This window comes from Amblyomma mixtum, chromosome 3 (genome assembly GCF_055824585.1).
Source record: "Amblyomma mixtum isolate Tamu chromosome 3, ASM5582458v1, whole genome shotgun sequence".
Lineage (NCBI taxonomy): Eukaryota > Metazoa > Arthropoda > Arachnida > Ixodida > Ixodidae > Amblyomma > Amblyomma mixtum.
In genome coordinates, this window is record NC_143014.1 from 34,398,885 (window position 1) to 34,424,323 (window position 25,439).

The window sequence follows — 25,439 nt, forward strand, 5'->3', positions numbered from 1 at the left end:
TCAAAGAGGATGGACTTAAAGCCTAATTAAGTTAGCGCGGACCTCGTTACGAGCTTGCAGGAAATGCAATTTGCTTAAGTCCTGCCCCGCTTTTATCGTCTTACTGCGCAATCATATTCGAGGCAGTCATTTGCAGCCACGTGTCGGAGACAGTCCCGGATTCGCGCTTACATAATGACTAGGTGCTTGGGTCAGCAAAAGGGGATTTCATTTCGGCGCCGTTAGTGAAAATAAAACGGAGAAAAAGTTTCTTGGTGGATAGGATTTTCACTCAGCTTTATCTAAGCACTTCACGCAAAATGACAGCAGCGCTGCAACATTGAATGCACATCACTCAGGCACCACAAAAGAATCCTTAGGAAGAGACGAGAATGGCGAGAGCTCACGCTAGCAATAGGTTGCGTAGAGTGAGGAAATGAGAACAGTTCGACGCTCTTTGGCGGAAGCATAATGGTTTCTGGGGGTTTAACGTCCCAAAGCGAGTCAGGCTATGAGGGACGCCGTAGTGGAAGGCTGCGGAAATTTAACTGTGGTTCTTTAACGTGCACTGACATAACATAGTGCACGGGCCTGAAGAATTTCGCCTCCAACGAAATTCGACCGCCGCGGCCGGGATCGAGCCCGCGTCTTTCGGGTCAGCAGCCGAGCACCATAACCACTGAGGCATCGCGGCGGCTCTTTGGCGGAAGCAAAGTGGGGAAGGGGGTGGGGGGGAGGAATGTACATTTTGTGCTGGGTTGTTGTATGCCTTGACCCCAACTTAAGGCACGTGGCGGACCGAAACGCGTCATAAAGTGGCGCAGACTTACGTGATTCAAAAAATAAAAAAGTTGGGAATAAAAAGGAAGGAGAAAGATCTTTGAACTACACTTGGACAGCACGCGCGCTTCGCTTCGCATTCCAAGAAGCGCAGACTGCAAGTATTTCGCGCGCCTTATGCTCGGAGTGGGCAGGTGGATTCGTTTGGCAGCCAACGGCGCATAAGTAAACAGGCCGCCCTGCAGCCCTCCCGCTGAACAGCTTGCGTCGGAAGACGGCAGCACTTTTGCCGCACATTACCGACGCTGTCTTCATTTCGCGGGAATAATGCAAATTCGGATGCCGTTTCGTATAGCAGTGCGTGTGCGTTCCCCGCGGGACCGCGCACTTCGAAATTGGTGAAGAAGACTGCTGATGCAGAAAGCAGGAAGCTGACGCCCCCCCCCCCCCCCCCCCCCCCCCCCCCCCCCCCAATATAGGCTCTCAGTTTTCCTTGGGTGAACCGCATCGTGCGCCACGTGCTGGGCGACGCGACGTCAGCTGTTCCCTTCCCTATAATCGCTGCCAAGGCACTTCGAAACGCGCCCGAGGTTGACATTCGAGAATAATGTAATTAAATCCCGCACTTTCCCATACCTCGTCCCCGTAGTGGTGTCAAAAACAAGACGCGCGGACGTGCACAAGACTTTCATATCCGGTAATTTTAGGCCTGCGGGATACGTGACACGTGCTCGTTGTGCGTACCGTGGTCCAACACAATGCTAATTTTACCGCCGCCGCTGACTATGCTGATGAGGAGGCTAGGATAAAGCGGACTTCTTACCATTTACTTTTCCCCTGAAAACGCGGCACATTATGACGTCTTGCTAAACCTTTCACTTGTTTATCTTTGAAACAGCGCGAAGGAGAGGACACAAGGAAGGGGACACCATCCCGTCCTTTGTTCTATTTGAGATATGAACGTTAACCAACAAGCCCAATTCAAAACACTTTGGCTTGTTTGACTCGGCAACGCGGTGAGCTGTACCTAACGCTTCGCGGTAGTGCGTACAGGCCTATAGTTTACTAACTGATAAAATCATCTTTTCTTTTCCTTTGATTTTCTGTGGCTGCTGTATTTTAGTGCGTGCTTTTCTGATTTAAGCATGAAACTCTAATATGAAACGGAACTCGCACGGTTAAACGGCGGCTTTGCTATATTCTGATCAAACGTCTAGCCCGTAAAACGTCAACGAGGCGCGAACATATTAAAAAAAAAGTCGCCTTCGTAGCGGTTCCCGTACTCTTAGCCCTCTTCCCCTTCGAACTTTGTGAAGAGAACCCGAGGAACTGCTACAGTGAGGAAGAGGAAGAGAGTAAAAAAGAGAGAAATTTGGAAGTTTGGGGAAAGCGTGGTACTAGGTTAGAGAGTGGGTGTTAATATGGCCATGTCAGCACTGTCTCCTGCATGACGTCTTCATCGATGAATTCTCAGTGCTCTCGAGTGTTGCAGAGCGTTAGATCCTCAGGAAACAACGTATTTTTACATGGAAACTCTACCGCATTGTGTGACTCATTACAGCTGGTGTTACATAGGCGATCCAAAAGCGGTCGCTGTTAACCGCCCTTCAGCATTCCACACTGCCACGTGTTTGCCAGTCAGTGTCACAGAAACTAAACAATACGATCCCTACGTGTGCTGAGCGATGCGATGGAATTTCGTGAATGAGTGGAAAGTCGCAGGTTCTGATCGTGATGAATGAACTCTGGTGGGAGTGAAAAGCAGAACTGTACATGCGCTGAGATTCTGATGCACTCCACAAACATCTAGGCGATGTGCATTAATGCGGAGTCCTTACCTAAGGCCATCCCTAATTGTCAATGTAGCAGCTGGATAAGAAAATAGATTTAAACAACGATAAACATGAGTCGCTCCTCACCCGTCGCTTGTTGCTTGATGCAATACACGTGAAGGAGCTAGATTGGCGAATTAATAACTTTGATTCTCATATGTCCAACGCCCTTCCCGTTGGGTACCATGATTCGGCGACCGTATTATTGCCCATCGTTACTGGCTAACGCTTCTCTATACCGGCCAAATCCGCAGCGGCCTTATGGAATAGAACTTTCCTAATGCGACCCCTTATACCCTTGCCGGGGAAATAGGGAACCAAACGGAAAACAGAAACAAATTAGAGGACATGCGAAAAGATCAGATGGTCTCTATGTCTCTAAGTTATTTCGGGCACTGCTTCTCATTTCTTCTGCAAGATGTGCAAGCCGGCTAAGACAAGCGTGTCCCTAATGCTTTCTCCTTCTCAGTAACTTCGTAATGCGTGCAAACGTTTCTGGCGCTTGTGGGTATTTTCGCAATGCGAGATTCAACAGATGGATTGCTAAGCACTCTTCAATTCAGTCGTCTGTGATGCACAAGACATAGTTGGGTAAATAATGGTTGCAACCGGCAAGTAGTGCTGCGTATTGGTGGTTCTGAGGCCTCCTTCCTCGGTAACTTACTTATTTAAACCATACGCCCAGAGAATTTTCGTCCTCATGCGTGGTTCCGCTCTTGCTGCTTCTGTTGGCAATGTCGTATTTGGATTGCTAAGCACTCTTCAATTCAGTCGTCTGTGATGCACAAGACATAGTTGGGTAAATAATGGTTTCAACCGGCAAGTAGTGCTGCGTATTGGTGGTTCTGAGGCCTCCTTCCTCGGTAACTTACTTATTTAAACCATCCGCCCAGAGAATTTTCGTCCTCATGCGTGGTTCCGCTCTTGCTGCTTCTGTTGGCAGTGTCGTATTTGGATTGCTAAGCACTCTTCAATTCAGTCGTCTGTGATGCACAAGACATAGTTGGGTAAATAATGGTTGCAACCGGCAAGTAGTGCTGCGTATTGGTGGTTCTGAGGCCTCCTTCCTCGGTAACTTACTTATTTAAACCATCCGCCCAGAGAATTTCCGTCCTCATGCGTGGTTCCGCTCTTGCTGCTTCTGTTGGCAGTGTCGTATTTGGATTGCTAAGCACTCTTCAATTCAGTCGTCTGTGATGCACAAGACATAGTTGGGTAAATAATGGTTGCAACCGGCAAGTAGTGCTGCGTATTGGTGGTTCTGAGGCCTCCTTCCTCGGTAACTTACTTATTTAAACCATCCGCCCCAGAGAATTTCCGTCCTCATGCGTGGTTCCGCTCTTGCTGCTTCTGTTGGCAGTGTCGTATTTGGATTGCTAAGCACTCTTCAATTCAGTCGTCTGTGATGCACAAGACATAGTTGGGTAAATAATGGTTGCAACCGGCAAGTAGTGCTGCGTATTGGTGGTTCTGAGGCCTCCTTCCTCGGTAACTTACTTATTTAAACCATCCGCCCAGAGAATTTTCGTCCTCATGCGTGGTTCCGCTCTTGCTGCTTCTGTTGGCAGTGTCGTATTTGGATTGCTAAGCACTCTTCAATTCAGTCGTCTGGATGCACAAGACATAGTTGGGTAAAGAATGGTTGCAACCGGCAAGTAGTGCTGCGTATTGGTGGTTCTGAGGCCTCCTTCCTCGGTAACTTACTTATTTAAACCATCCGCCCAGAGAATTTTCGTCCTCATGCGTGGTTCCGCTCTTGCTGCTTGTGTTGGCAGTGTCGTATTTGGATTGCTAAGCACTCTTCAATTCAGTCGTCTGTGATGCACAAGACATAGTTGGGTAAATAATGGTTTCAACCGGCAAGTAGTGCTGCGTATTGGTGGTTCTGAGGCCTCCTTCCTCGGTAACTTACTTATTTAAACCATCCGCCCAGAGAATTTTCGTCCTCATGCGTGGTTCCGCTCTTGCTGCTTCTGTTGGCAGTGTCGTATTTGGATTGCTAAGCACTCTTCAATTCAGTCGTCTGTGATGCACAAGACATAGTTGGGTAAATAATGGTTGCAACCGGCAAGTAGTGCTGCGTATTGGTGGTTCTGAGGCCTCCTTCCTCGGTAACTTACTTATTTAAAGCATCCGCCCAGAGAATTTTCGTCCTCATGCGTGGTTCCGCTCTTGCTGCTTCTGTTGGCAGTGTCGTATTTGGATTGCTAAGCACTCTTCAATTCAGTCGTCTGTGATGCACAAGACATAGTTGGGTAAATAATGGTTGCAACCGGCAAGTAGTGCTGCGTATTGGTGGTTCTGAGGCCTCCTTCCTCGGTAACTTACTTATTTAAACCATCCGCCCAGAGAATTTTCGTCCTCATGCGTGGTTCCGCTCTTGCTGCTTCTGTTGGCAGTGTCGTATTTGGATTGCTAAGCACTCTTCAATTCAGTCGTCTGTGATGCACAAGACATAGTTGGGTAAATAATGGTTGCAACCGGCAAGTAGTGCTGCGTATTGGTGGTTCTGAGGCCTCCTTCCTCGGTAACTTACTTATTTAAACCATCCGCCCAGAGAATTTTCGTCCTCATGCGTGGTTCCGCTCTTGCTGCTTCTGTTGGCAGTGTCGTATTTGGATTGCTAAGCACTCTTCAATTCAGTCGTCTGTGATGCACAAGACATAGTTGGGTAAATAATGGTTGCAACCGGCAAGTAGTGTTGCGTATTGGTGGTTCTGAGGCCTCCTTCCTCGGTAACTTACTCATTTAAACCATCCGCCCAGAGAATTTTCGTCCTCATGCGTCGTTCCACTCTTGCTGCTTCTGTTGGCAGTGTCGTTTTTGGTACCTTCGTGGTAAGAAGGTCCTTCAGAGGCAGGAGGAGATCCATCTCTGATCCTCCAGTACAGATCAGTTACAAATGATTAAAACTATATTCGCAATGAAGATGCAAGGAAACTAAGTCAGTCCGCTGGGAAAGATTAGGGTATAGCTCCTGGGTTGTCGGTGAGGGTGCGCTAGTCGTCAGCCTGCGTCTATCCAGCCAATCTCTCCATTTTTCAGCGAGGAGACCAGAGAAAGGAATAGAGAGCGCTGTGTATAGGGAGCACCATAGTGTGAAGGTTGGGGGGGGGGGGGGGGGGGGGATCTCCGCAGTATTCTCATCGGGCGCCAGGTGGAGCCTAGGGGCATTGAGCGATTAATACACGTGTGGCGGTACTGGAGAATGTTTCTATGGTACTGTCATGCTCTTTATATACTTCCTGTGTTGCTTCTGCTGCAGCAGTGCCTCCCTTCTTACGGAAGATGATATTTTAAGCTTTGCAAGCAGCCTCAGTAGCTTTTGTGCTATGTTCTGCATTGCAACTAGCTGTTCAATAAAGCAGTGGGCTAACCGGTATGACAGGGTGCTGCCGCTTGGTTAGTGTGATAGCCGGACATTCCTCTTTGGAGCAAATCCGGTCAACCGCTATTTGTCTCTTTAGCTGCGCAGTACTAGCAGTCACAAGTTGCCTTTTCACATTGTATAGTATGTTGCCTTTACACAGGTACACAACATATTACGCAGTTTTTTTATAACAAGCTTGAGCCAACTATTTAATTAGTGTTTCACTCAGATTGCACCCAGATATACCACACGGCTATTATTCATCCCGACCTCTCGCGTGCGTTGCGAAATATGCACCCACTATAAAGAGAATAACTCAACTGTGGGAAACGCTTGAAAACGAGGCTGACGTTGTGGGAGGGCTTATATTGCCAACCATTTGACGGTGTGGCCATGGAATGGCGCATAATAAATATGTGCCCACGGTTAGGACGAGTAAAGGCTGGTCAATTCTGGTAAGTGAGGGTGAAAGTAAGGCGAGACAATATTGTAAAGGGTGAGGTGATAGGGAGAGAAAAATGTACTTACAGATATTCAATCTTGACAAAAGAAACAGTGAAGGTAGAGATGCTTTCGTTGTATGCAACCCATTTCTAACGTTTTAAGAGTTTTGTATCGGTATTTACGAGCCGAGATAAATGTAGTTTCGAGAAAAATGACCTAGTTACAATAAGGTGCGATGACAAATTTTTAGGATGAGCAAAATAAATTAGTTCTATAATTGGTGTTGGTGAGCTCCGGCAAAAAAATGCAGTTATAGACGAATGAAATTTATAAAATATTCTAGTTTGAACAGCCTATACACACAGTTAAAAAGCAGAGCCAACACAGCTGGCAGGGTGCCTTAGAGACAACTTTCTTCGTGACTTCTGCGTCAGCTTCACGGATACTTGTTTTTATACAGCCTGCAGGAATGATAGCAATAATTGTTCAACTACATCAGTCAACCACAAAGTCTTATGCTCAGCAAAACGTGCTAATTCATTTCCAAGCGGGGATAGAGCTTGCAATGTCGGCTGCGCAGCCTGACAATTATTTCCAACTCGTGTAAAGCAGGAATTCTCTAGATCGATCCCAGCTGCGGTGGCCGCATTCCGATGGAGGCGAAGCGCAAAAACGACCGCGCCCTCAGATTTCAGTGCTCATTAAAAAACCTCGGTGGGTTGAAATTCTTCCAAAGCCTCCATTGCGATATCCTGCTCGGAACAAGTGTGAATTTGGCACAAAAAGCTTTATTATTTACTTTCCATATCGTCACACGAGGTGCGGAGGAGTTTTATTATTATTATTATTATTATTATTATTAAAATGGGAGCGTTAGTACCCCTTGACGGAAAAAATTGCCCGGCGTCGGCGTCGGCGTTGGCGTTGGCAACCTGCAGTTTGAAACCTCGCTGCCGGAGCGGCTGGTTGCTCCGGCCGCTCCGACGACCTAGGTGGGCCACCTGAATCACGTGACGTTATGGCGGCATCGCAAGCCTCAATCATCACAAGATTAGTGATTGCTTAATCCTCGCAAACCTGCCCACTGGATTATGAGCAAAGTGGTCACCGTTGCAGGTGGCACTTAAATTAATGATTGCTCGCGAGGGTCTCCCAAGCCCCACCGGTGGCAGCACCTTCCATCGCAGGGCGGTGGCGCATCGCTTAACCACTGCATCACACCGCAAGGAGTGGTACGAGGACTCCCAGGGATCTATGTATGTAAAGTCGAGAATGACCGATTACACATATATGGGCATCAACTCATTAGCCCTACCATGTCATACCCTTAAGGCGGAGCTTAGGTGTCTTCTCAATTTTTTTTTTTACTTTTGCAAGCGAAGCCAGAACTTCTTTACTATAGGTTTACAGGGCGTACCGCGCAACATTGCTCATAAATTAAAACTCTCCCGCTTTACAACAAAATGTAACGCGTTGTTTCTTCGTGAAATCTGAGCACACAAATCCAATCTTCTACTGCTCGTTTTGCTAGCCTTTGTTCCCTCACGTGGTTTAGAATTGAGTGGAGTTGTAAAAGAAAAAGCCGTGATAACCAGACAGTGTCAAACAGAGCTAAATAAGACTGTGCTGCGCAAAATTTGCCTGAAGGTGTGAACAAGTAGCAAAAAGTGGAAAATGGCGCACATTTAAACTCCACAACAGGAACGCCCGCATGACTGGCTCCGCAAATCAAGCCATTAAAAGTTATAAATCAGGACAAACGTGAGGTACCTGAAGAAGGCTAAAAGAAAGGCGATCATTAGAACAAGTGTAGCGCTTACAAGTTAAGTGAAGTTGTTTGGTTTATCGGTTTATTGGTTTATTGGAGTTTATCGTCCCAAAGTGAGTGAGGCTATGAGGGACGCCGTAGTGAAGGGCTCCGGAAATTTCGACCACCTGGGGCTCTTTAACGTGCCCTGACATCGCACAGTACACGGGCCTCTAGAATTCCGCCTCCATTGAAATTCGGCCTCTGCGGCCGGGATCCAACCCGCGTCTTTCGGGCCAGCAGCCGAGCGCCGTAACCACTGAGCCACCGCGGTGGGTCTAAGTGTGTATCAGTAATCCGGCAAGCCGCAATTCCTCGTAAAGCTTGCTGTAAAAAAGGAACAGAAACGTACCAGTAAAAATATACAAAGTAATGGAAGGATACCTTATAGCATAGGCAATGCAACTGGTCAAACAAAACTGAAACTTGTGACGTGTCAGCCTGTGTTTGTACTGCGAGCAAACAAACAAATTGGATATAAGACCTGTAGAAGGAAAAGGACCATAAAACAAAGAGACTGAGAAAATCAAGAAACATGTGGTAAAACAAGATTAAAATTGAGCTTGAATCATACCCGTTCGCCCTTGCTCTTCTGTAGGATGTGTTTGGTCATAAATGGCTAACATTCGTGCCCGTGGAATAGTATGCGTGCGAAGCTTTCTTTTTTTTTTTTTGCGCAGTATAGCAAACTTCGCTATGTCAGAAACTGCTTGCGCTGAGCGCCTGGGTTCGACTGCTATACTTTGTCCTTAATGACATTGTTTTAGACGTCGTTTAAGTGCAGGTAACAGACGACAGGCTGATGATGACGAGTCCAGCGAGTTGCGTGAGGCAACAGCTCGATGTCGCATTCATAAACCTGCTACGACGACGCGTGACATTCTGACGGGGCGCGTCGTTGTCATAGCCGCTGTGCGTGAGCATTGCGACGGCCAACTCAATTCACTTGTTTTCTCCACGGGTCTTTAGCACTGGCCCTCTAATGGAAGAAGCGCGTCACACTCAGAGGGGGCGTAGAGGTCTGAGAATGCCATTTACCTGGGACACTTCTTTCACAGGTTAGCCACTAATCTGCAAATAAATCTTGGGTGCCCTGGTCACAGTCCTTGTTGTTGTTGACGGCATTCCTTCGAGCGAGTGCAATTTTCCGTGGAAATAAAAGAAACGCAGCGATACAAAATAAACTCTCGATATTAGGCTCCTTTGTTCAAGCTTTCCTCAAGACCAATCCACAGCTCCTTTCCTTTCCGAGTGCTAAGTTACTGCAAATAAGGTAGTGAAACGATGCATCTCATATTACATACGCACATCTGGCCAGCTGTCTTGTCTATAACAGTGGTGCTCGCCGTCCAAACTGCTGCGCCAGTCACGCGCCAGATGCGACATGCACTGTCCTCTTTATTACGGAGAGTTCTCTTTGTTGCGTAGCTATTCCGCCCCAGTGATTCCAGGTCGCATGGGTGCAAGCTGCGCTCCGCGTAGCGAACAATCCCCGGCATCGCTTTCAAAAGAAGGAGTCGTTCTGCATGTCGATGTCGTTCGTCTGTCCAAGACAACACTCCAGAACATGAGGTTCGCTGCAGTGAGCGGCTCAAGTTCGTCCACCTGGGTTTCTTTAACGTGCACACTGGCATTTTTGGGTGCTGCCTCCGCCTAAATGGGTCCGTCGCGGCTAGACCCGAGCCGGCGAACACGTGTGCTCAAGCAGCTGAACGCTATAGAAACCGGGCCACCGCGGCGGGTTGCTCGGCTGGGTCACGTTTTCGCCTGTGCAGAGAATTAAGTAAGGGTCGTTGGATTTAGCACGGCTTTTGAATGCGAGTCAAATGCGGAATTAAGTACTGCTTTAGCCTACTTTTGCGTGTAGCACACAGTCGCTGCATTCGTACCGGATTTCTGGGTAGATGCAGCTCCCGCTACCTTGCAATTCGGGATTTTCTCTCGAATTCGAAAATTCTTTTCGCTGTGCAGCAGCCAAGAGGGAAAGAGAGCTTTTTTAGGAGCTAAACGCTCTTGGTTAACAGTGGGTATCATTGGTCAACAGCCCTGTTTATTAATGTGGACAAGCTTCAAAAAAGAGCGGCTTGTTTACATTTATCCGAAGAAATGGCAATCGAGTGTTTCGTAAACACTGTTTTCACCTTTTGTCAGATGCAGTGTTTTTAGCGCTCAGTAAATAGCAACATATTACGCCTGTGTCAATGACTTCAGTAAATTATTGCTAAAAATGGAAATAATAGGAGTCCTGAAAGATAATCCCTTATAAAAATTTCTATAGACAGTCCATAGACTGTCTATAGACTTTAGTCTATGAAGTCTATAGACTGTCTATAGACAAATCCTTTAGACTGGTCTATAGACAGTCTATAGATTTATGGCCATACACTTTTAGTAGACTTTTGTCTATAGACAGTCTATAGACAAATGTCTACTGAAAGTCTATAGGTCTATAGGAAGTCTATAGACACAGGTCTATAGACAGTCTATAGACGATCTATAGACTTATGGTCATACATTTCCTATAGAGCTGTCTATAGACCGTCTATAGAGACTTGTCTATAGACGGACTATAGACGACCTATAGACTTATGGCCATAGACTTCTTGTAGATTACTGTCTATAGACAGTCTACAGACAAAAGTCTACTGATCCAGTAGACATATGTCTATAGACTGTCTATAGACATTCCATAGGTGTGTGGCCTGGCAGTGCTTTAGACCTTTGTCTATGGACAGTCTATAGACCTCTGTCTACTAAACTATTAGTAGACCACTATCTATAGACTGCCTATAGACTGTCCACAATCATTGAAAAAGTTCGCCAGACAGAGTTCACACATGAAACAATCAATATACTTACAAATTTAGTTTATTTCCAAGCTATCCAGGCTGGGAATATGCAATACATGCACCATAAGAATTCACCACAGTAACATAAAAGTTGAAAGTAACAGTCCGGCTAGTATCCTCAGAAGCATTCTTGTGGCCTGTTGTCTGCAGTAAATCATCCGGGCATGTTCACCTGTACAGCACAAAGGAAAAAAATAATATAAGAGGAACTGAAAAAAAATTCCCATTCCATCTCTACACATGTACTTTACAATGCAAGGCATATCCTGGCTATGCCATTCTAGAAAGGCAATCTTGATCTTTTGGTTTGATTTTGTGGGGTTCAAAGACCCAAGGCGACACAGGCTACGAGACGCTGAAGTGAAAGGCTGAGGAATAATTTCGGTCACCTGTGCAGAGTACACAGGCCTTTAGCATTTTGCCTCTATTAAAGTGCGACCGCCTAGGCCGGAATCGAACCTGCATCTTTCAGGTCGCCATACGAACATGATAGCCACTGAGCTATCACGCCGGCTCAATCATTTCAGTAAATACATGTCAGATTATAAGTGTCGTCATAAAACATTGTAACAAAGAGTCCTAATCCCTGGAGCTGTCTACTCTGAATCCAGTACTGATATTGATTTCTGTATGGCAATACTGTTACAGCCAATACTGATCCCTTTATGGCAATCCTTTTACACTATTTGTGACACAAGACTTCGAACAATTGTGCCACATATCTGCATTGACTCGCAAGGTGCTGTTAAGAATGCCACTTCCATAAAATACAGATTCAGTGCACCTTACAGAGGGATCCAAAAAGGAGAATATTGCAGCATTTATTCTTATAACCGCTATAGAAGACGCGCTTCAGAATATCCTGCGTGAATTAAGCCTGGTACACCCGGCCAAATTTTTAACTGGCTCGGGTGTGCATCGCTAAATGCACCTTGTAAAAAAGCTGCCTTTCGGCTACACTGCTGGCATATTCATGCTGCAATTTAACGAGTGAAATGTAATTTCGTGGTTCCTTTTTGATCATATAATTTTGAGTGCAGTACTTGCGTGTTTAGATCAACGTTATCACAAACATTCGCCTGCCACTACGAACAGCTGAAATAAGCGGCATACGCAGCAATGGATCTGGTCCATATGGCCTCATCCTCTGGGTAAAGTACCACTCCTTTCATGGCGGAGAAGTCGTTTACCCAGATTAGTGCAAATGCGCCACCAGAACCATTGCTGCGTATTCCGCTTGTTTCGGCTCTTCGTAGCGGCAGACGATGAATATTTCTGATAACTTTGATCTAAACATGCAAGTACTTCACTAAAACATTATATTAACAAAAAGAAACTATGAAATGCCATCCCACGCGCCAAATTACAACATGAATATGCCAGCAGTGTAGCGAAAAGGCACCTTTTTACAAGGTGCATTTAGCGATGCAACACCTAAGCCAGTTAAAGATTTGGCCGAGTGTACGTAAGCCGATACTCAAACGGGCACAAGCTATACAAAACCAGCAGGCAGAAGCAACCAGTTCACCACAGATTTGCGCCTATAACTTGAAGCACAAAGACGGAAGAGCATACTCGTACATCTGTCTGCGCGCGCTCTTAGAAACAAGCGGGTTGCAGCGCTTCCATGCCGCGCTCATTATTCAGAAAACTAATACAGCACACACAGGCTGCAGCTGCGCCGTTTCAAAAGCAGTCGCGAGGTTGAGACAGCAAATTACTGTCACGATAAAATACCGCCTGAAATTCACTTAGTTTTTCCTTCAAGTGCAGCTCCAACAGCGCAGTAAAGAGGTGTGTTTCTTGCATGGAGGCAGCCTAACCCAACGCTGCTAGAAAAATCAGCGAAAGCATTGAACGTGCTCAAAGTAGGAAGTATTTCAATGAAACAATTAACGCCTTCAAAAGGCGCAGCTATAATAACACGAGAGCTTAATTTAATTTTAGGCGCAAATAAGCGGCGAGTCAAATAGGCGCTTTCGTAACGTAGCAGTCTGAAATCAGAAACACATACTTTGCCTCTCGCGCAAATGGTATTCTAGAAATCTGTGCACGCGTGAGCAGGATTCATGAACGAGCCACTCGGAAAGAAATGTAAGCCACCTCTTGTCGAGCCGACCTTTACCCAGCTTTCAAAATGAAGTGCCCGCAAGCCAGCGGCGGCGGCCAACGGCTCTGATGACAGACACGGACGAATCCATACGTGTGCAACGAAGGGGAGATGGGATGGAGCTCGTGGGTTCTTCGCGGTGTTTGAGCACGCCGGCCATTCGCGCCGGCAACGAATTTTATTCACCCATCAAACTACAAGCATTCCTCCAGCGCCGCTCGAGTACAACTTTGACAAACGTCTCGCGTTCCAGTCTGTAGCGTTACAAGACACCTTTGCTGAAACGTCGGTGTCCACGACGCGCACCGAGCGAGCGTCCATACGTAGCAAGCAATGCACACCTCAAAAAGAACAGCACTCCATGGTCCAGACAGGCGATCACACAAAGATAAGAAAATAAATGTAATCCACCACTGAACGAGACTGTATGTAAGTACGTTTTCGGAGGTGCAAAGTAAATTGAGCTCACACGGCGCTAACTAACACACAGTTCCATTTCGGCCGTCATTTACAGGCTAAACGACATTTCTGGCCACGCATCTACCTTGAAACACGAAAAATCTAGTAGACAGCTCGCGAGGAGCGGCTTATCATCAAGGGCATCGCACAGACTGCCTTTCCGCGCGTTAGTAAAGACAGCGGGACAGAAATAAGCGGCATTAGTCGAGAACCCGATGGCTTCCGCCTTAGAAACGAAGATAGGACGTTTGTAACTGCGCACATAATCTGTTCTGCACACACAGCTCTGCTTAGAGTGGTTTAGGAGACCAAATGAATAAAATATAAACGTGTAGACTTACCGTAAGCGGACGATGAAGCTGGATTTTGAAGAAAACGTAATCCGCGAAAAACACGCCAACGCCATTGATGCAGCCACGGACAGGGTTGTTTGCAGCCCGAATGATTTTCCGCCGTCTCGCGTTAAAATGGGTAAAACGTGAAACAGAAACCCATTTCACGGTCGTATCTTTATCGCTCGCACTCTTGCCGTGTGCAGCTTGATCTGATATCCAAGGCCACAGAAGGCAATTGGTTTATAAGCTTAAATTCTTCGCTTACCATCTAAAAATCTTATTGTTTTCGTGAAAACAGAACCGAAATCTAACTTCTTGTCGGTATACGCGCCGCATCTCCCACCGAATAGTATGTGGTACAATTCTCAAATAATAATTATAAGGTTGTATAGCATAACGTCTTTTTTTGCGTGTGTTCGTGTTTAGAAAACTGATATGCGCCACATCAGCGTGTCATCGGCTCCGAAGCAACAGGTGCAAGGGTAGAAACGAAAAAATACTGGCTTTGTGATTGTTGCGTCGCAGCACTTATTCACGTGAATACAAACTGCAAAGGCAGAAATGGCAGATGTTAATCGCACAGAGGACCAGGCTCTTCGAGATTAATCTAAGATGTTTCTAAGGGATGGGCGCTTCCTTGAATTCTCACACCCGTATTTCCCCCTTCATTTTCAGGACGTTTTAAAGAGAGATGTAGAACCGTTGATGAAATGTTTCTGATTTCAGCGCGTTGGACAGTAACGATCGAAAGATGGAATGGAATTGTGTAGAGCGATTCCTTTAAGGGACATCGTATTCGTTCGATGTAGTACAGTTTGCGGGCGCCCTTACTTCAAGAACTGCTGCCTTTCCTCGGCTTACTTGTTAGCATTAAATATCAAATTGTATTGACAATATACGTCACGGTATAACAAAAAGGAGCTTGTCAATGCTCCTGAAAACAATATACAGGAGGGTGTTGTAATGGCCTTACGCAATACTTTTTAATTTCCGTAATAGCGAAGGAGGTGGGGGACTCCCGACATAGTTGCGGTCACTAGATGCAGGTCCCCTCAACATGCAGTGCAAAAAGAAATTTACATTGTTCTGGACTTAGTCGAAAGTCAGTGTATCTAACATTGTTAGATAAAATTACGATTGTTATAGACTGGTCTATAGGCAGTAGACTATCTATAGTGTACAGTCTATAGACAAAAAGGAAATTGAGGCAGCTATAGACCTTGGTCTATAGAGAGTCTATAGACCGTCTATAGACGAAAGGACATTGTGGCAGCTATAGACCTTAGTCTATAGACCGTCTATAGAAAAAAGGAAAATGAAGCAGTTATAGACTTTAGTCTATAGAGAGTCTATAGACAAAGGAAAATTGAGGCAGCTATAGACCTTGGTCTATAGCGGGTCTATAGACCGTCTATAGATGAAAGGAAATTGAAGCAATTATAGACTTTAGTCTATAGACAGTCTATAGACAAAAGGAAATTGAGGCGGCTATAGACCTTAGGCTATAGCGAGTCTATAGACCGTCTATAGAACAAAAGGAAATTGAGGTGGATATAAACCTTAGGCTGTAGCGAGTCTATAGACCGTCTATAGACGAAAGGAAATGAAGGTAGTTATAGACTTCAGTCTATAGAGAGTATATAGACCGTCTATAGACAAAAGGAAATTGAGCCAGCTATAGACTTTAGTCTATAAAGTGTCTATAGACAGTCTATAGACAAAAGGAAATTTGAGCCAGCTATAGACTTTAGTCTATAAAGTGTCTATAGACAGTCTATAAACAAAAGGAAATTGAGGCAGCTATAGACCTTAGTCTATAGAGAGTCTATAGACAGTCTATAGACTAAAGGAAATTGAAGCAGCTATAGACTTTAGTCCATAGATTTTCTATAGACTGTCTATAGACAAAAGGAAAAGTCTATAGGATGGCTATAGAGTCTATAAAAAGTCTATAGAAAGTCTATAGACCATTTTTATAAGGGATGGTGGTGTAACGACGAAGAAGTTCTTGTTCCGGCGAAGACGACGACGAACTTCTGACCGTTGTGTTGAGCGGCATTGCCATCGCTTTGTGTGTGAGCTCTCGGTGCTCGACCTGTGTGTCTACGAGGCCTGTGTCTCTGCGTCTACCACCGGCGCCCTGCTCCTCTAACCGTCCCAGTGCCCATCTTACAGTGGATATATCGACGCTTCAGTAAAAAAGTCTTAAGCTTTTATTGGCGTGTGACAAACCAATCACTATCAAACCATGGCGAGTATTTTTTTTATTTTTAGATGTCTAAATATAAGCACATAGAAACTTAAAGTGGCTAAGCAGCTACTAAGCTGTAGAAAGGGGGACTTTCTTGTGCAGATAAAAAAAGTAATATCCTTACTATAAGTTGCAGCCAACTTTATCCGTGACTCGACTACACTACCGAGTAAATTTGCCAGGGTATTCAAAGGTGTACGAACTGCACAGAAATGGAAAAGTCACCACACATCAGCGCGACAAAAGATCAAGTTTTTTGTTTTGATTCAGTAGAAATAAAATACCCACACGGACTGCTTGATAAGCATTTTCTGGCGAGGACATGAACTTGTTGGAGCGTTGTCGAAAGTAAACAGGTGCAAATATCGACAACGGTTGAGAAAACACGGAACGCAGCTCAGCGTCCAGCTAGTTTTTGCTTAATGTCCCACTTTTATTTTTTATTTTGCTCTGTTTTCTTCCCACAGTGAGCAGATGTTACCGAACGAACCATAGCTGGGTACCACAGATATTTCTGCCAAATTTGAGTGATTCTGTGGCTTTTGGACGCATGCGCAATTCAGCATGTCTGGAGTAAAAAAAAGTTTTTAAAAATGCACCGGTTAAACAGTTTTGCTGTTTGTTTTGTTATTCAACAAACAAACTCTTTGGATATCATAAGCAATGTCGTTACGCTACTGCGAGTAATCTCGCTTAAGCCTACAGCTCTCCTATGTCGCCCACGCTTCATTCATACTCGTTGGGAAACACAGGAGAATGCTTCGGCACACACTACGACATTGAAATATGGAGAGATCCTCAGATCAGAAAATACGCAGCAAAAAGAACAAGGTCAAGGTCGTTTCGGTCGAGTAATGCCGCAGTTACCACACTCCCCGTCAGCAAAGCGTGCAAATGAAATCTCCAGCTGAACAAACAGTCATCAGCAGCCGCGGATAAAGTTTAGCGCAAAGCCTACCCAAACGGAAGTCAGATTTCAGGCTGTTTTTTCTCGCCAAAAGATTAGCTCTAAAAAACCGCTGAAAGTAAGCTAATGCATAAAAAGAACAACAAGCAGCGAATCAGTCTGAGCTAAAACGCTATTTTCTGCGACCCTCCTCTTAGCAGAGGATCAACATGTGCTTGTGACGCAACGGAAACAAGCGGCACAAGGATAGAAGCCCGCCTACACGCAAAGAACAGCTTTATGAACATGTAACTTCGGTCACAGCGAAGCTCCGCCGACGTTAGAAATTGGCTGACGGCAGGCGGTCTGTTGCAGACACACGAGTACTCCTCACAAGGCACTTGCGAGAGTTTCGTTTATTTTCGGCGTCTCATTTCAAGCAAGCTGTTGAAACAGCGGCGGATGACGTCAGTGTATGCTAGTATAGTTTGGAATATCCCATGATTGCTGTTTAATAAGCCATAGAAGTGCACAAATGGCTCGCATTACAGAGCCTGCCGAAATAAAGACATGTTGCACGAAAAACCACCCGCTGAATGCAGCACCAGCCTGAGAGCGTAGCTGCGCGGAGCAGCAAAAGGGAAATTGCGTTGTTCCCAGCAAGCGAATGTCTGGAACATGTCGCTGCCATGCCACGCCATGCCTCTTCCCTTCTTTTCATGTCTCCGACCACTCTTCCCTATAGGTCTCCTCGCTCACGGACGAAGTTGGCAACGCTGTACAATTATGGAAATCATGTGTGCATGTTCTTTTTTTTTCGAATTCAGCCCCTCGTTCTGCATCAAATACTCTTCTCTTTTCGAGGTCTGAGAGCCTGGCGTGGCTCCTGTTCTTGAAATTATCTCGTAGCATCTTAACGCAAACTCAGATATGGTGCAGTATCAGAAATCACTCTAAACGCCATGTCTAGGAGTGTTAAATTCCGCAGATGACCGGCAGCAGGAGTGGGATCGTGTTCCCACAGCCCGGCATGCGTATTGTGCGCATCAGCTGCGGACTGTCGTTAAATATAAGCCGGGAATAGAAGAAAGGCATACATGCCAGGTCAGCAGCCAGCACGATACGACACCTGCATTGCTCTATTTTGTTCAATTCCAGGGATGTTCATTTTGTCACACGCATCACTCACACGCTAGTCGTTGCTCGGACCCAAAAGCCCCCAAACGGCTCGTTCCACGTGCCGTAGCGCGCTTGTGCGGAATGTATTTCGGCGTTTGAGTGTGACGCAACGGTGGTGCAAATTCGTACGCGACAGATCTCCTGAAACGATGCAGAATACGCTGAAACATTAGTTAATTTCCTTTTGTTGCTGTTGTTTTAACTGCCGTACTGCTAATATTGCTGTTATGGTAGCTTTCCTTCCCCGTAGTAGCACGAAGCAACCGCGGGACATCATAAACAGGCCGACAGTGCCCGCTTGAGCACGCGCCCTGCGCCCCGTGGAATGTGCACGACACACAGGTGGCCTGACCGCGACCCAGACGCATTTGAAAACTTATCCCTCGCTCGCAGTCAAGCAGGGCGCGCTTCTTGTTGCTGGCGAAAAGCTGCTGCTTACTCCATACACAAAAACGCTATAAGTTCTATACTCAGAGCGAAAAGAAACTATTATTAAATTATTTTTGCGTTTGTCTTATTTCTTCTAAGGGGCTTAATGCATGCACCCGTTCAACAGCGATTTTGGTTACTCCATATTCAAGAATATAACGCAGCATTACCGGGCGAAAAACTAAAAAATTGAGCTCGTTCCTAGCATCTACCTTCAAATGGCCTAAAAATACGCTTAGCATAGTTACAATTGTTCGTAACACGACTTTTGCCATCACGCGCACCTATGTTCCCTTCCGAGCGCGCGTACACACACACACACACACACACACACACACACACACACACACACACACACACACACACACACACACACACACACACGCACGCACGCACGCACGCACGCACGCACGCACGCACGCACGCACACACACACACACACACACACACACACACACACACGCACGCACGCACGCACACACACACACACACACACACACACACACACACAAAAGCTGCTTGAGTAGCGCCCGCATATTTCGAACTTAAATTTTACTACGCATGTCTTTGTGCAGGCATTCCGAATTATGCAAGTCAAGCCCTGATTCCGTCGTTGTGGTACGGAGAGCTGGTTCCGTTATCGCTGACCTCAGTGACCTTCAAAAATGGGTGAGTTCTGACTTCAGCATTAGTCCGTCTGAGTGGTTTAGTTTAAGAGGTTTGACGTCCCATATCTACTCAGCGAGGGACGCCGTAGTGGAGGGCTCCGGATAATTTCGACGACCCGGGGTTCCTTTGCGTGTACTGACTTCGCACAGTGCATGAGCCGTGTCTTTCGTGTCACCAGCCGAGCACTATAACTACTGAGCCACCACAGCAGCAGTCCGTCTGAGTGGTTGCACTTTTTATAGCAAAGTCAAGCGATCCTACTCTCACTGTCTTTGGCTTCTAGCGACGATCAAGGAATTCGTGTAATTTTTATGTGCACTGTAAGAGCCCACGAAAGGGGACACAAGGGCTCAGGGAATATTCTTATTACTTGCGGTACGAAGGAAAAAAAACAGTGTTTTATTGCTGGGGAACTATAATTATTATTCTTATTCGGCACAGAATTATTTTATGCCTGACTCCTTGCAGTCTTCTGAGCATAGCATTAAAGAAACACTGAAGAGGAATCTGAACTCGTCTTTTTGCCACGGGAAATCGATCTACACGTTCCCAGCATTCTTAGAAACTTCGATTTATTGTTAAATTGAATTCAGCGCAAAAAAACAGACAAGGGACAAAGAGAGACACACTGAGACAACACGTCTCTTTGTCCCTTGTCTGTTTTTTTGCGCTGAATTCAATTTAACATGCTTCACCAACTAGCCCGGCAGCTTGCTTTCGATTTATTGCCCTGTGCGGCAGGTTTTCCTAATTAAATCGGATTAACGTCCGGCTCCCGCCTTTTTTTTTTAATTCCCCGCATACGGCGGGAGAAGTCGCCAACGCATGGAGTGCCTTTCAGGCAGTCGCGTGGCAGCTTCGCTTTTATTTTGTTTCTTTTAGGTTTCCAGTGAATAAATAGGTCTAGTCAGAGACTACATAGCTGCCAATTAGGCCCACAGAAATAAAAATACGCGTGGACTCTTTGCTTTCGCCGAGCACTACGTATCACTGCGCCGATGGCAGAGCGGCAAGCCGCCACGGGACTGGTTGAAAGGTTGGTCGACTCCTCCCACCGTTCGCGGAAAATTAAAAAAAAAAAAAACGGGCGAGAGCCCGACGTTAATCTGATTTAAATTAGTGAAATCGGCCGCACCGGGAAATAATTCGAAGTTTTCAAGAACGCTCGGAACGTGTAGATCGAGTTCCCGCGGTCAAAATACGAGTTCAGATTCCTCTTCAGTGTAGCTTTAGGTAAGGAACGTGACATAAAAGAAGAATGAAAATATAGGAGGGGCCACAAATAGAGACGAAAGTTGTTGCGTGCAGTTCTCAGAGTGGCTCGTTTCTTTTCCTACTCAAAAGCTCATTCTCAGAAACAAAGTCTTGAAGGAATCTTTGTTTATACACGAAGTCGCAGGCGCGCAGTTTGCCTTGCGCTTCCTCTGTATGCATAGGATTTCACTTGGCGACTCGCGCTCTTTTCGATTAAAAGTGACCACGTATACCTAGATGGTTGTGGCGTTCTTAAGCCGGGGAAGAGTCTGTGGTAAAGGTAAAGCTAAAGGTAAAGCTAAATTAGATGTAATTTTCCCTTTATTGTCCAAGCAGTTGCGAGTAGCATCGTTCTAACATTATGCAGAGTGCGTAGCTGGAGTCTCTTATAGCTGTACCAGGTGTTTCAGGAAAACCCGTCCCTAATTTATAATGTTTTTTTGAGGTAGAAGACGCTTTTTGTGGCAGAGTAATACCAGTATTAGCGGACGTGAGATAAGAGACGAATCATCTAAAGTAATTAAGTGATTAAAAAAATTTAACAGATAACTTTTTAACTATTAGATATATGCGTCTGGTTGCAATCAGATATTCTTTGCTAGGCAACAGTAATAGCTATATTAGTTTTCCGAATTTCGAAAACGCGTTTCCCTCGCCGCTGTGGCTCAACAAATTTTGGCCGTTCCTCGCACAATTGCGCCCCTGCGAATGCGCGCACAGCGGCATACATCAAATCGCGTCGTCACTCCGTGGCGCACATGCAGCGTCAACTTCTCCGCCCCACCAGCGCTGCGGTGCTGACCGCGTCTCGCTGGTCCAGCAGATAAGATGCGTGCTCGCACGAATGTAAACGGGTCAGCGTAAAACGCGAATTGCTGGAGCTGAAAAAGTGAAAGGACGTGGTCGCCATAAAAAAAAAAAAAGAATAACGAATGAAAGGGACTTTTAAAGAAGATTTCGTCCGCTTCTTTACACCGAGAGCGCCATGAAATTCAAATGCCGCCTTCAAGAAGTGTCCGAAGCCCTATTAAAGCTCACTATTCTTTTTCCTAACCTTGCTCTCTCTCTTTCTGTTGGGGGCAATGACCTTTGCAAAAAACGGAGAGCGTATTTGTGTTGCTAGGTTCTACCAGTAAGGGGAGTTCACACAAGGGCCGCGACCTATTGTAGTAAAGTCAACATGCGCGCATTGATTTTCTATTCTGAGCAGGTTGATCGCCTACTAGCTTCTACTGCGGCAAACAAAAATAGCTGACGTGGCTGGCGTCAGCTCAAAGCTCACAACTTTTGGGCTTTCTATACGGACAAATGTGTCGACAGTGTAACCTTCATGTGTATCATGTGTATATTTCTAGATTTTCTGCACAAAATACGCCGATATTCAGCAACCCGGATTTACGGGATGTTTCATCGTTTTTGCGAATCGCTACGCACGGTTTCAACCCACAGCTTTACGCGTAGGATGACCCCGACCCGAATGTAAGCCATGTCAACGATCCACGCCCTGTCATTGCAGCGGTGCTTCGGACCCAGAACACAGCGCTTTATTTGCAGTAGCGTTGGCACGCAGCTGACGAGAGTGCATACTAGTTTCTCAACATAAGTACTGATCCTCTCTTCGACTTAAATCTATAGTGTGTGCAACGCCACATCTTTTCACCAGTTGTTAGCACAATTGTGCCTTAACACTACGATTGATCGCATCCTTCCCCTAATGATCACTGATTTGAGCAGAGTGTGCTCACTCTTGGGTCGCTCTGTTTGCTCCCAGCTTCGTGGACCGTCTCCTACACAGAATCGACGCGCCACCACCCGCAGCGGACGATCATCCAGCCTCCCAGCAACAAGTACATCTCCTTCTGGCTGCTGGGCTCGCTGAGCGCCGCGCTGCTGTTGCTCATCGTGCTGCTCGGCTGCTGCACCAGGCGCCTCGCACACCGCGCAAGGAGGGCCTCCAGGGAGCAGGTGCGTACACTCGGCCATTTCGTCGCACGGTGCAGAGCGCTCGGCCTTCTAAAACCCCTGACACTCTAGTGCCTGGCTGACTCCGCGATCCCAACTGAAGTTTCGAGCGCGCCCAGCGTTCAACTCTGCGACTCGCTCCCACCCGATTTCATTCGATAATCTGGTCTGCTGGATGTACTCGTAGTCACAGGAGTTGTTGCAAAGAAATGAGTTTATGGTCGAGTAAAATCAAACAAAAACTCTCTTGATTGAAAAATTTCCGTCACCTGATTTCGCAAGCAATATGTGGTGCGCCGACACAATTTTTTTCGCAGATCTGAGCAGAGGGTATACGCTACATCACTGTTTACTTCAAAACGGTGATCAAAGGTTGTCCTTACAGGTGCATAGACGGCACGAAAGTTTTAAAATTCAATCTTCTCAGCAATAAATGCGTCTTTTACCGAAGGACAAACATTCACATAAAGCGTCTTGGGATCAATTTTTCACGAAATGTAAAAAATAGATGAAGCTGTCCTCAGTGTCCCTTGAAAGCTCAAGCAAACGCAGTAAATTTCCACCGAACACCTACGCTGTATGCGGTGTTCGTGTACAAGCACGAAAGGTTTCAATCTTGGATTGCGATATTTGCTTCAAATCTTACAGTTTTATCAGAAAGTAACAACGCTTTTCATCGCTTACTGCTTGTGTGTGCACGTACTATATATTTTACCTTTAAAAAAAAAGTAAAGCAAGGTTTGGGTCGAAATTTCTGCATGAAAGAATGCCTTCGAGTGAAACAACCGAACATAACAAAGAAAAGGTGAACGAAGGCACCGCAAACAGTATTTTTAGCCCTGAAGCTGTGCTACTAAAAATAGTAACGCAAGGAATGCACTGAATTCGCTCGATTTTCGGAGGAGCCCTTCGTGAAGGCATAGAAGCAGATGAAAATGTTGCTCGTGCACCTGTAGATTGCGATCGGAGTCCGGCACTGTAATGCGGTTCCTTCGAAGGTAACGCGATATTGAAAAGCGCTGGGGCAGGATACCGCTTTCGTTAGCAGCAACCGAATAAAGTCGAACACCTGGCAGCGAGATAGAGGAATTTCCGAGGCATTTTACTGAAAGCATTTTATTTTCTATCATCATTACAGTCCTTTCTCAAACTCCTCAGAACGTTCGCTGAGGCTCTCAGCTTAGCGTTGACGAGGAGCCCACCCGAGGTTTCTTGCAAAGGGGCATGCTGCTGTATTAAGAGAGAAAATAACGCTATGAAAGCAAATGCAGAAGAGTTGGCTTGATACAGATCGGCACTCGTTGCTGCAAGTGGGGAAAGGGGAGAAAAGGGATGTCAGACGCAATAGGTTCTGATGCTAGCTCAAACTATCATCTGCCGTGCGCCAGTCCGAGCGGCAAAATCATGCATTGTACACTCTAAACAGAAAAGAGTAAAAACGGACTAAGTTGCCTTTAGGTGCGGTAGAGGAGAGCTTATTCTCTTCATACTCCCACATAGGTGCATTCGTGTTCAGAGTATACCTTGTAAGCCGAGAAGAGGTTTAGCAGCCGCAAATTACACGCAAAGTCGATGGTGATTAGAGTATAGGTGATTACTCTTCCTGCTTCTCGCCTACACACATACACACACACACTCTCTCTGTGTATGTCCTAACAAACCAACCACACATGGTATCTCTTCCCGTTCCGCTCCATCGACAGGCGTCCGTAAAGCGCCCGCGTGGAATAGAACACCTACTTGAAACGGCACATGAAAGATCGACGACCCAAAGTCTCTGAATAACCTGTCTGTTTGCTCAAGACTTTGCGATGTGTCAAAAATACGAGCAGCGAAAATACGCAGATGCGTCGCAACCGCGTAACTGCTGCCGTAGTTTTGCTGCGGGTGGCAGCAAGCACGCTTTTATCCTTTCCCGCCTCCGCGCGAATTTCGCGAACGCGTTGCGAGCACACCCGGAGATTTGAAAAGGCGCAGTTATAGCTGCGACGTCAGTCGGTTGCCCAACAGTGTGTACCATGACGTTCGTGAAAAGCGAACGGAGGAATTGCGTTGGTCGTGGTTTTCAGTTGCACGACTCCACACACCTCCTTCCCCTCCGCGTATCCTTTCATTTGGACAACAGCGCAACTTGGCAGGGCTTTTTTACAGAACACGCGTTCTTATTTTCAGGCACAAAACTTTCAACGTAATGCTTAACGAGAGGAGGGAAGCCCTCATGAGGCTTTCGACGCACCATCATGGTGGAAAAATTGTCGTCGCTAAATTAAAGTGGGAAACGGAGCGGAGGCACGTATAACAAACGCCGAGTGACTCCGTGTTTTCTATGCTGACAGTGAAGAAATTGCGTGAACATTGCATGAAATTTGTGTTCGTGTCTCTCTTTTTCTTGGTCCTTCGTTTTAGTAGCGCTGTTTCGTTCTTTAAAGATGAAATTTGTGTCTTGGGGAGCTGCCGTCACTTTCATACAAAGCCACCACCGGTACTGTATAAATGGTGCACCAGTACGGCTCTACGTACACGAATGGCAGCTCATCGATGCGGAATCGCTTTGGCGTCCACTCGGTGCGAGCAAAATTTCCGCGTGTTTCCTCGAGCCGCATGCGGTTAGCCTGTTTTCGGTTCTCGAGGAAGATAGAGGGTGAAAAGGTAGGAAGGGCTGCGCAAAGACGAGAGAAGGAAATCGAGGAAGATGGTGAGGATGCAGAATCAAGGATGTTTCTCGTCTTAAGTGGAGCGCAATGCTCTGACACTCCGAGGCAGCTGTAGGTGAATAGAGCTTCAAGTAACCAGCAGACTCTCCTCAAGGGAGGAGAGAGAGACGCACGAGAGCGTCTGAAGTGG

The 25,439-nt window shown here is 46.2% G+C and overlaps 1 protein-coding gene across 1 annotated transcript in view; it reads left to right on the forward strand.

Annotated features, from left to right (window-relative positions):
• Positions 1 to 25,439, forward strand: part of LOC149349629 (uncharacterized) — a 56,466-nt gene that overhangs the window by 27,365 nt on the left and 3,662 nt on the right. Inside the window, exons 2-3 of the mRNA XM_089576805.1 lie at positions 19,286 to 19,379; positions 22,405 to 22,598. Coding sequence (XP_089432931.1) covers positions 19,376 to 19,379; positions 22,405 to 22,598 — 198 coding nt within the window. The 5' untranslated portion in view covers positions 19,286 to 19,375. The remainder of the gene's footprint in view (positions 1 to 19,285; positions 19,380 to 22,404; positions 22,599 to 25,439) is intronic.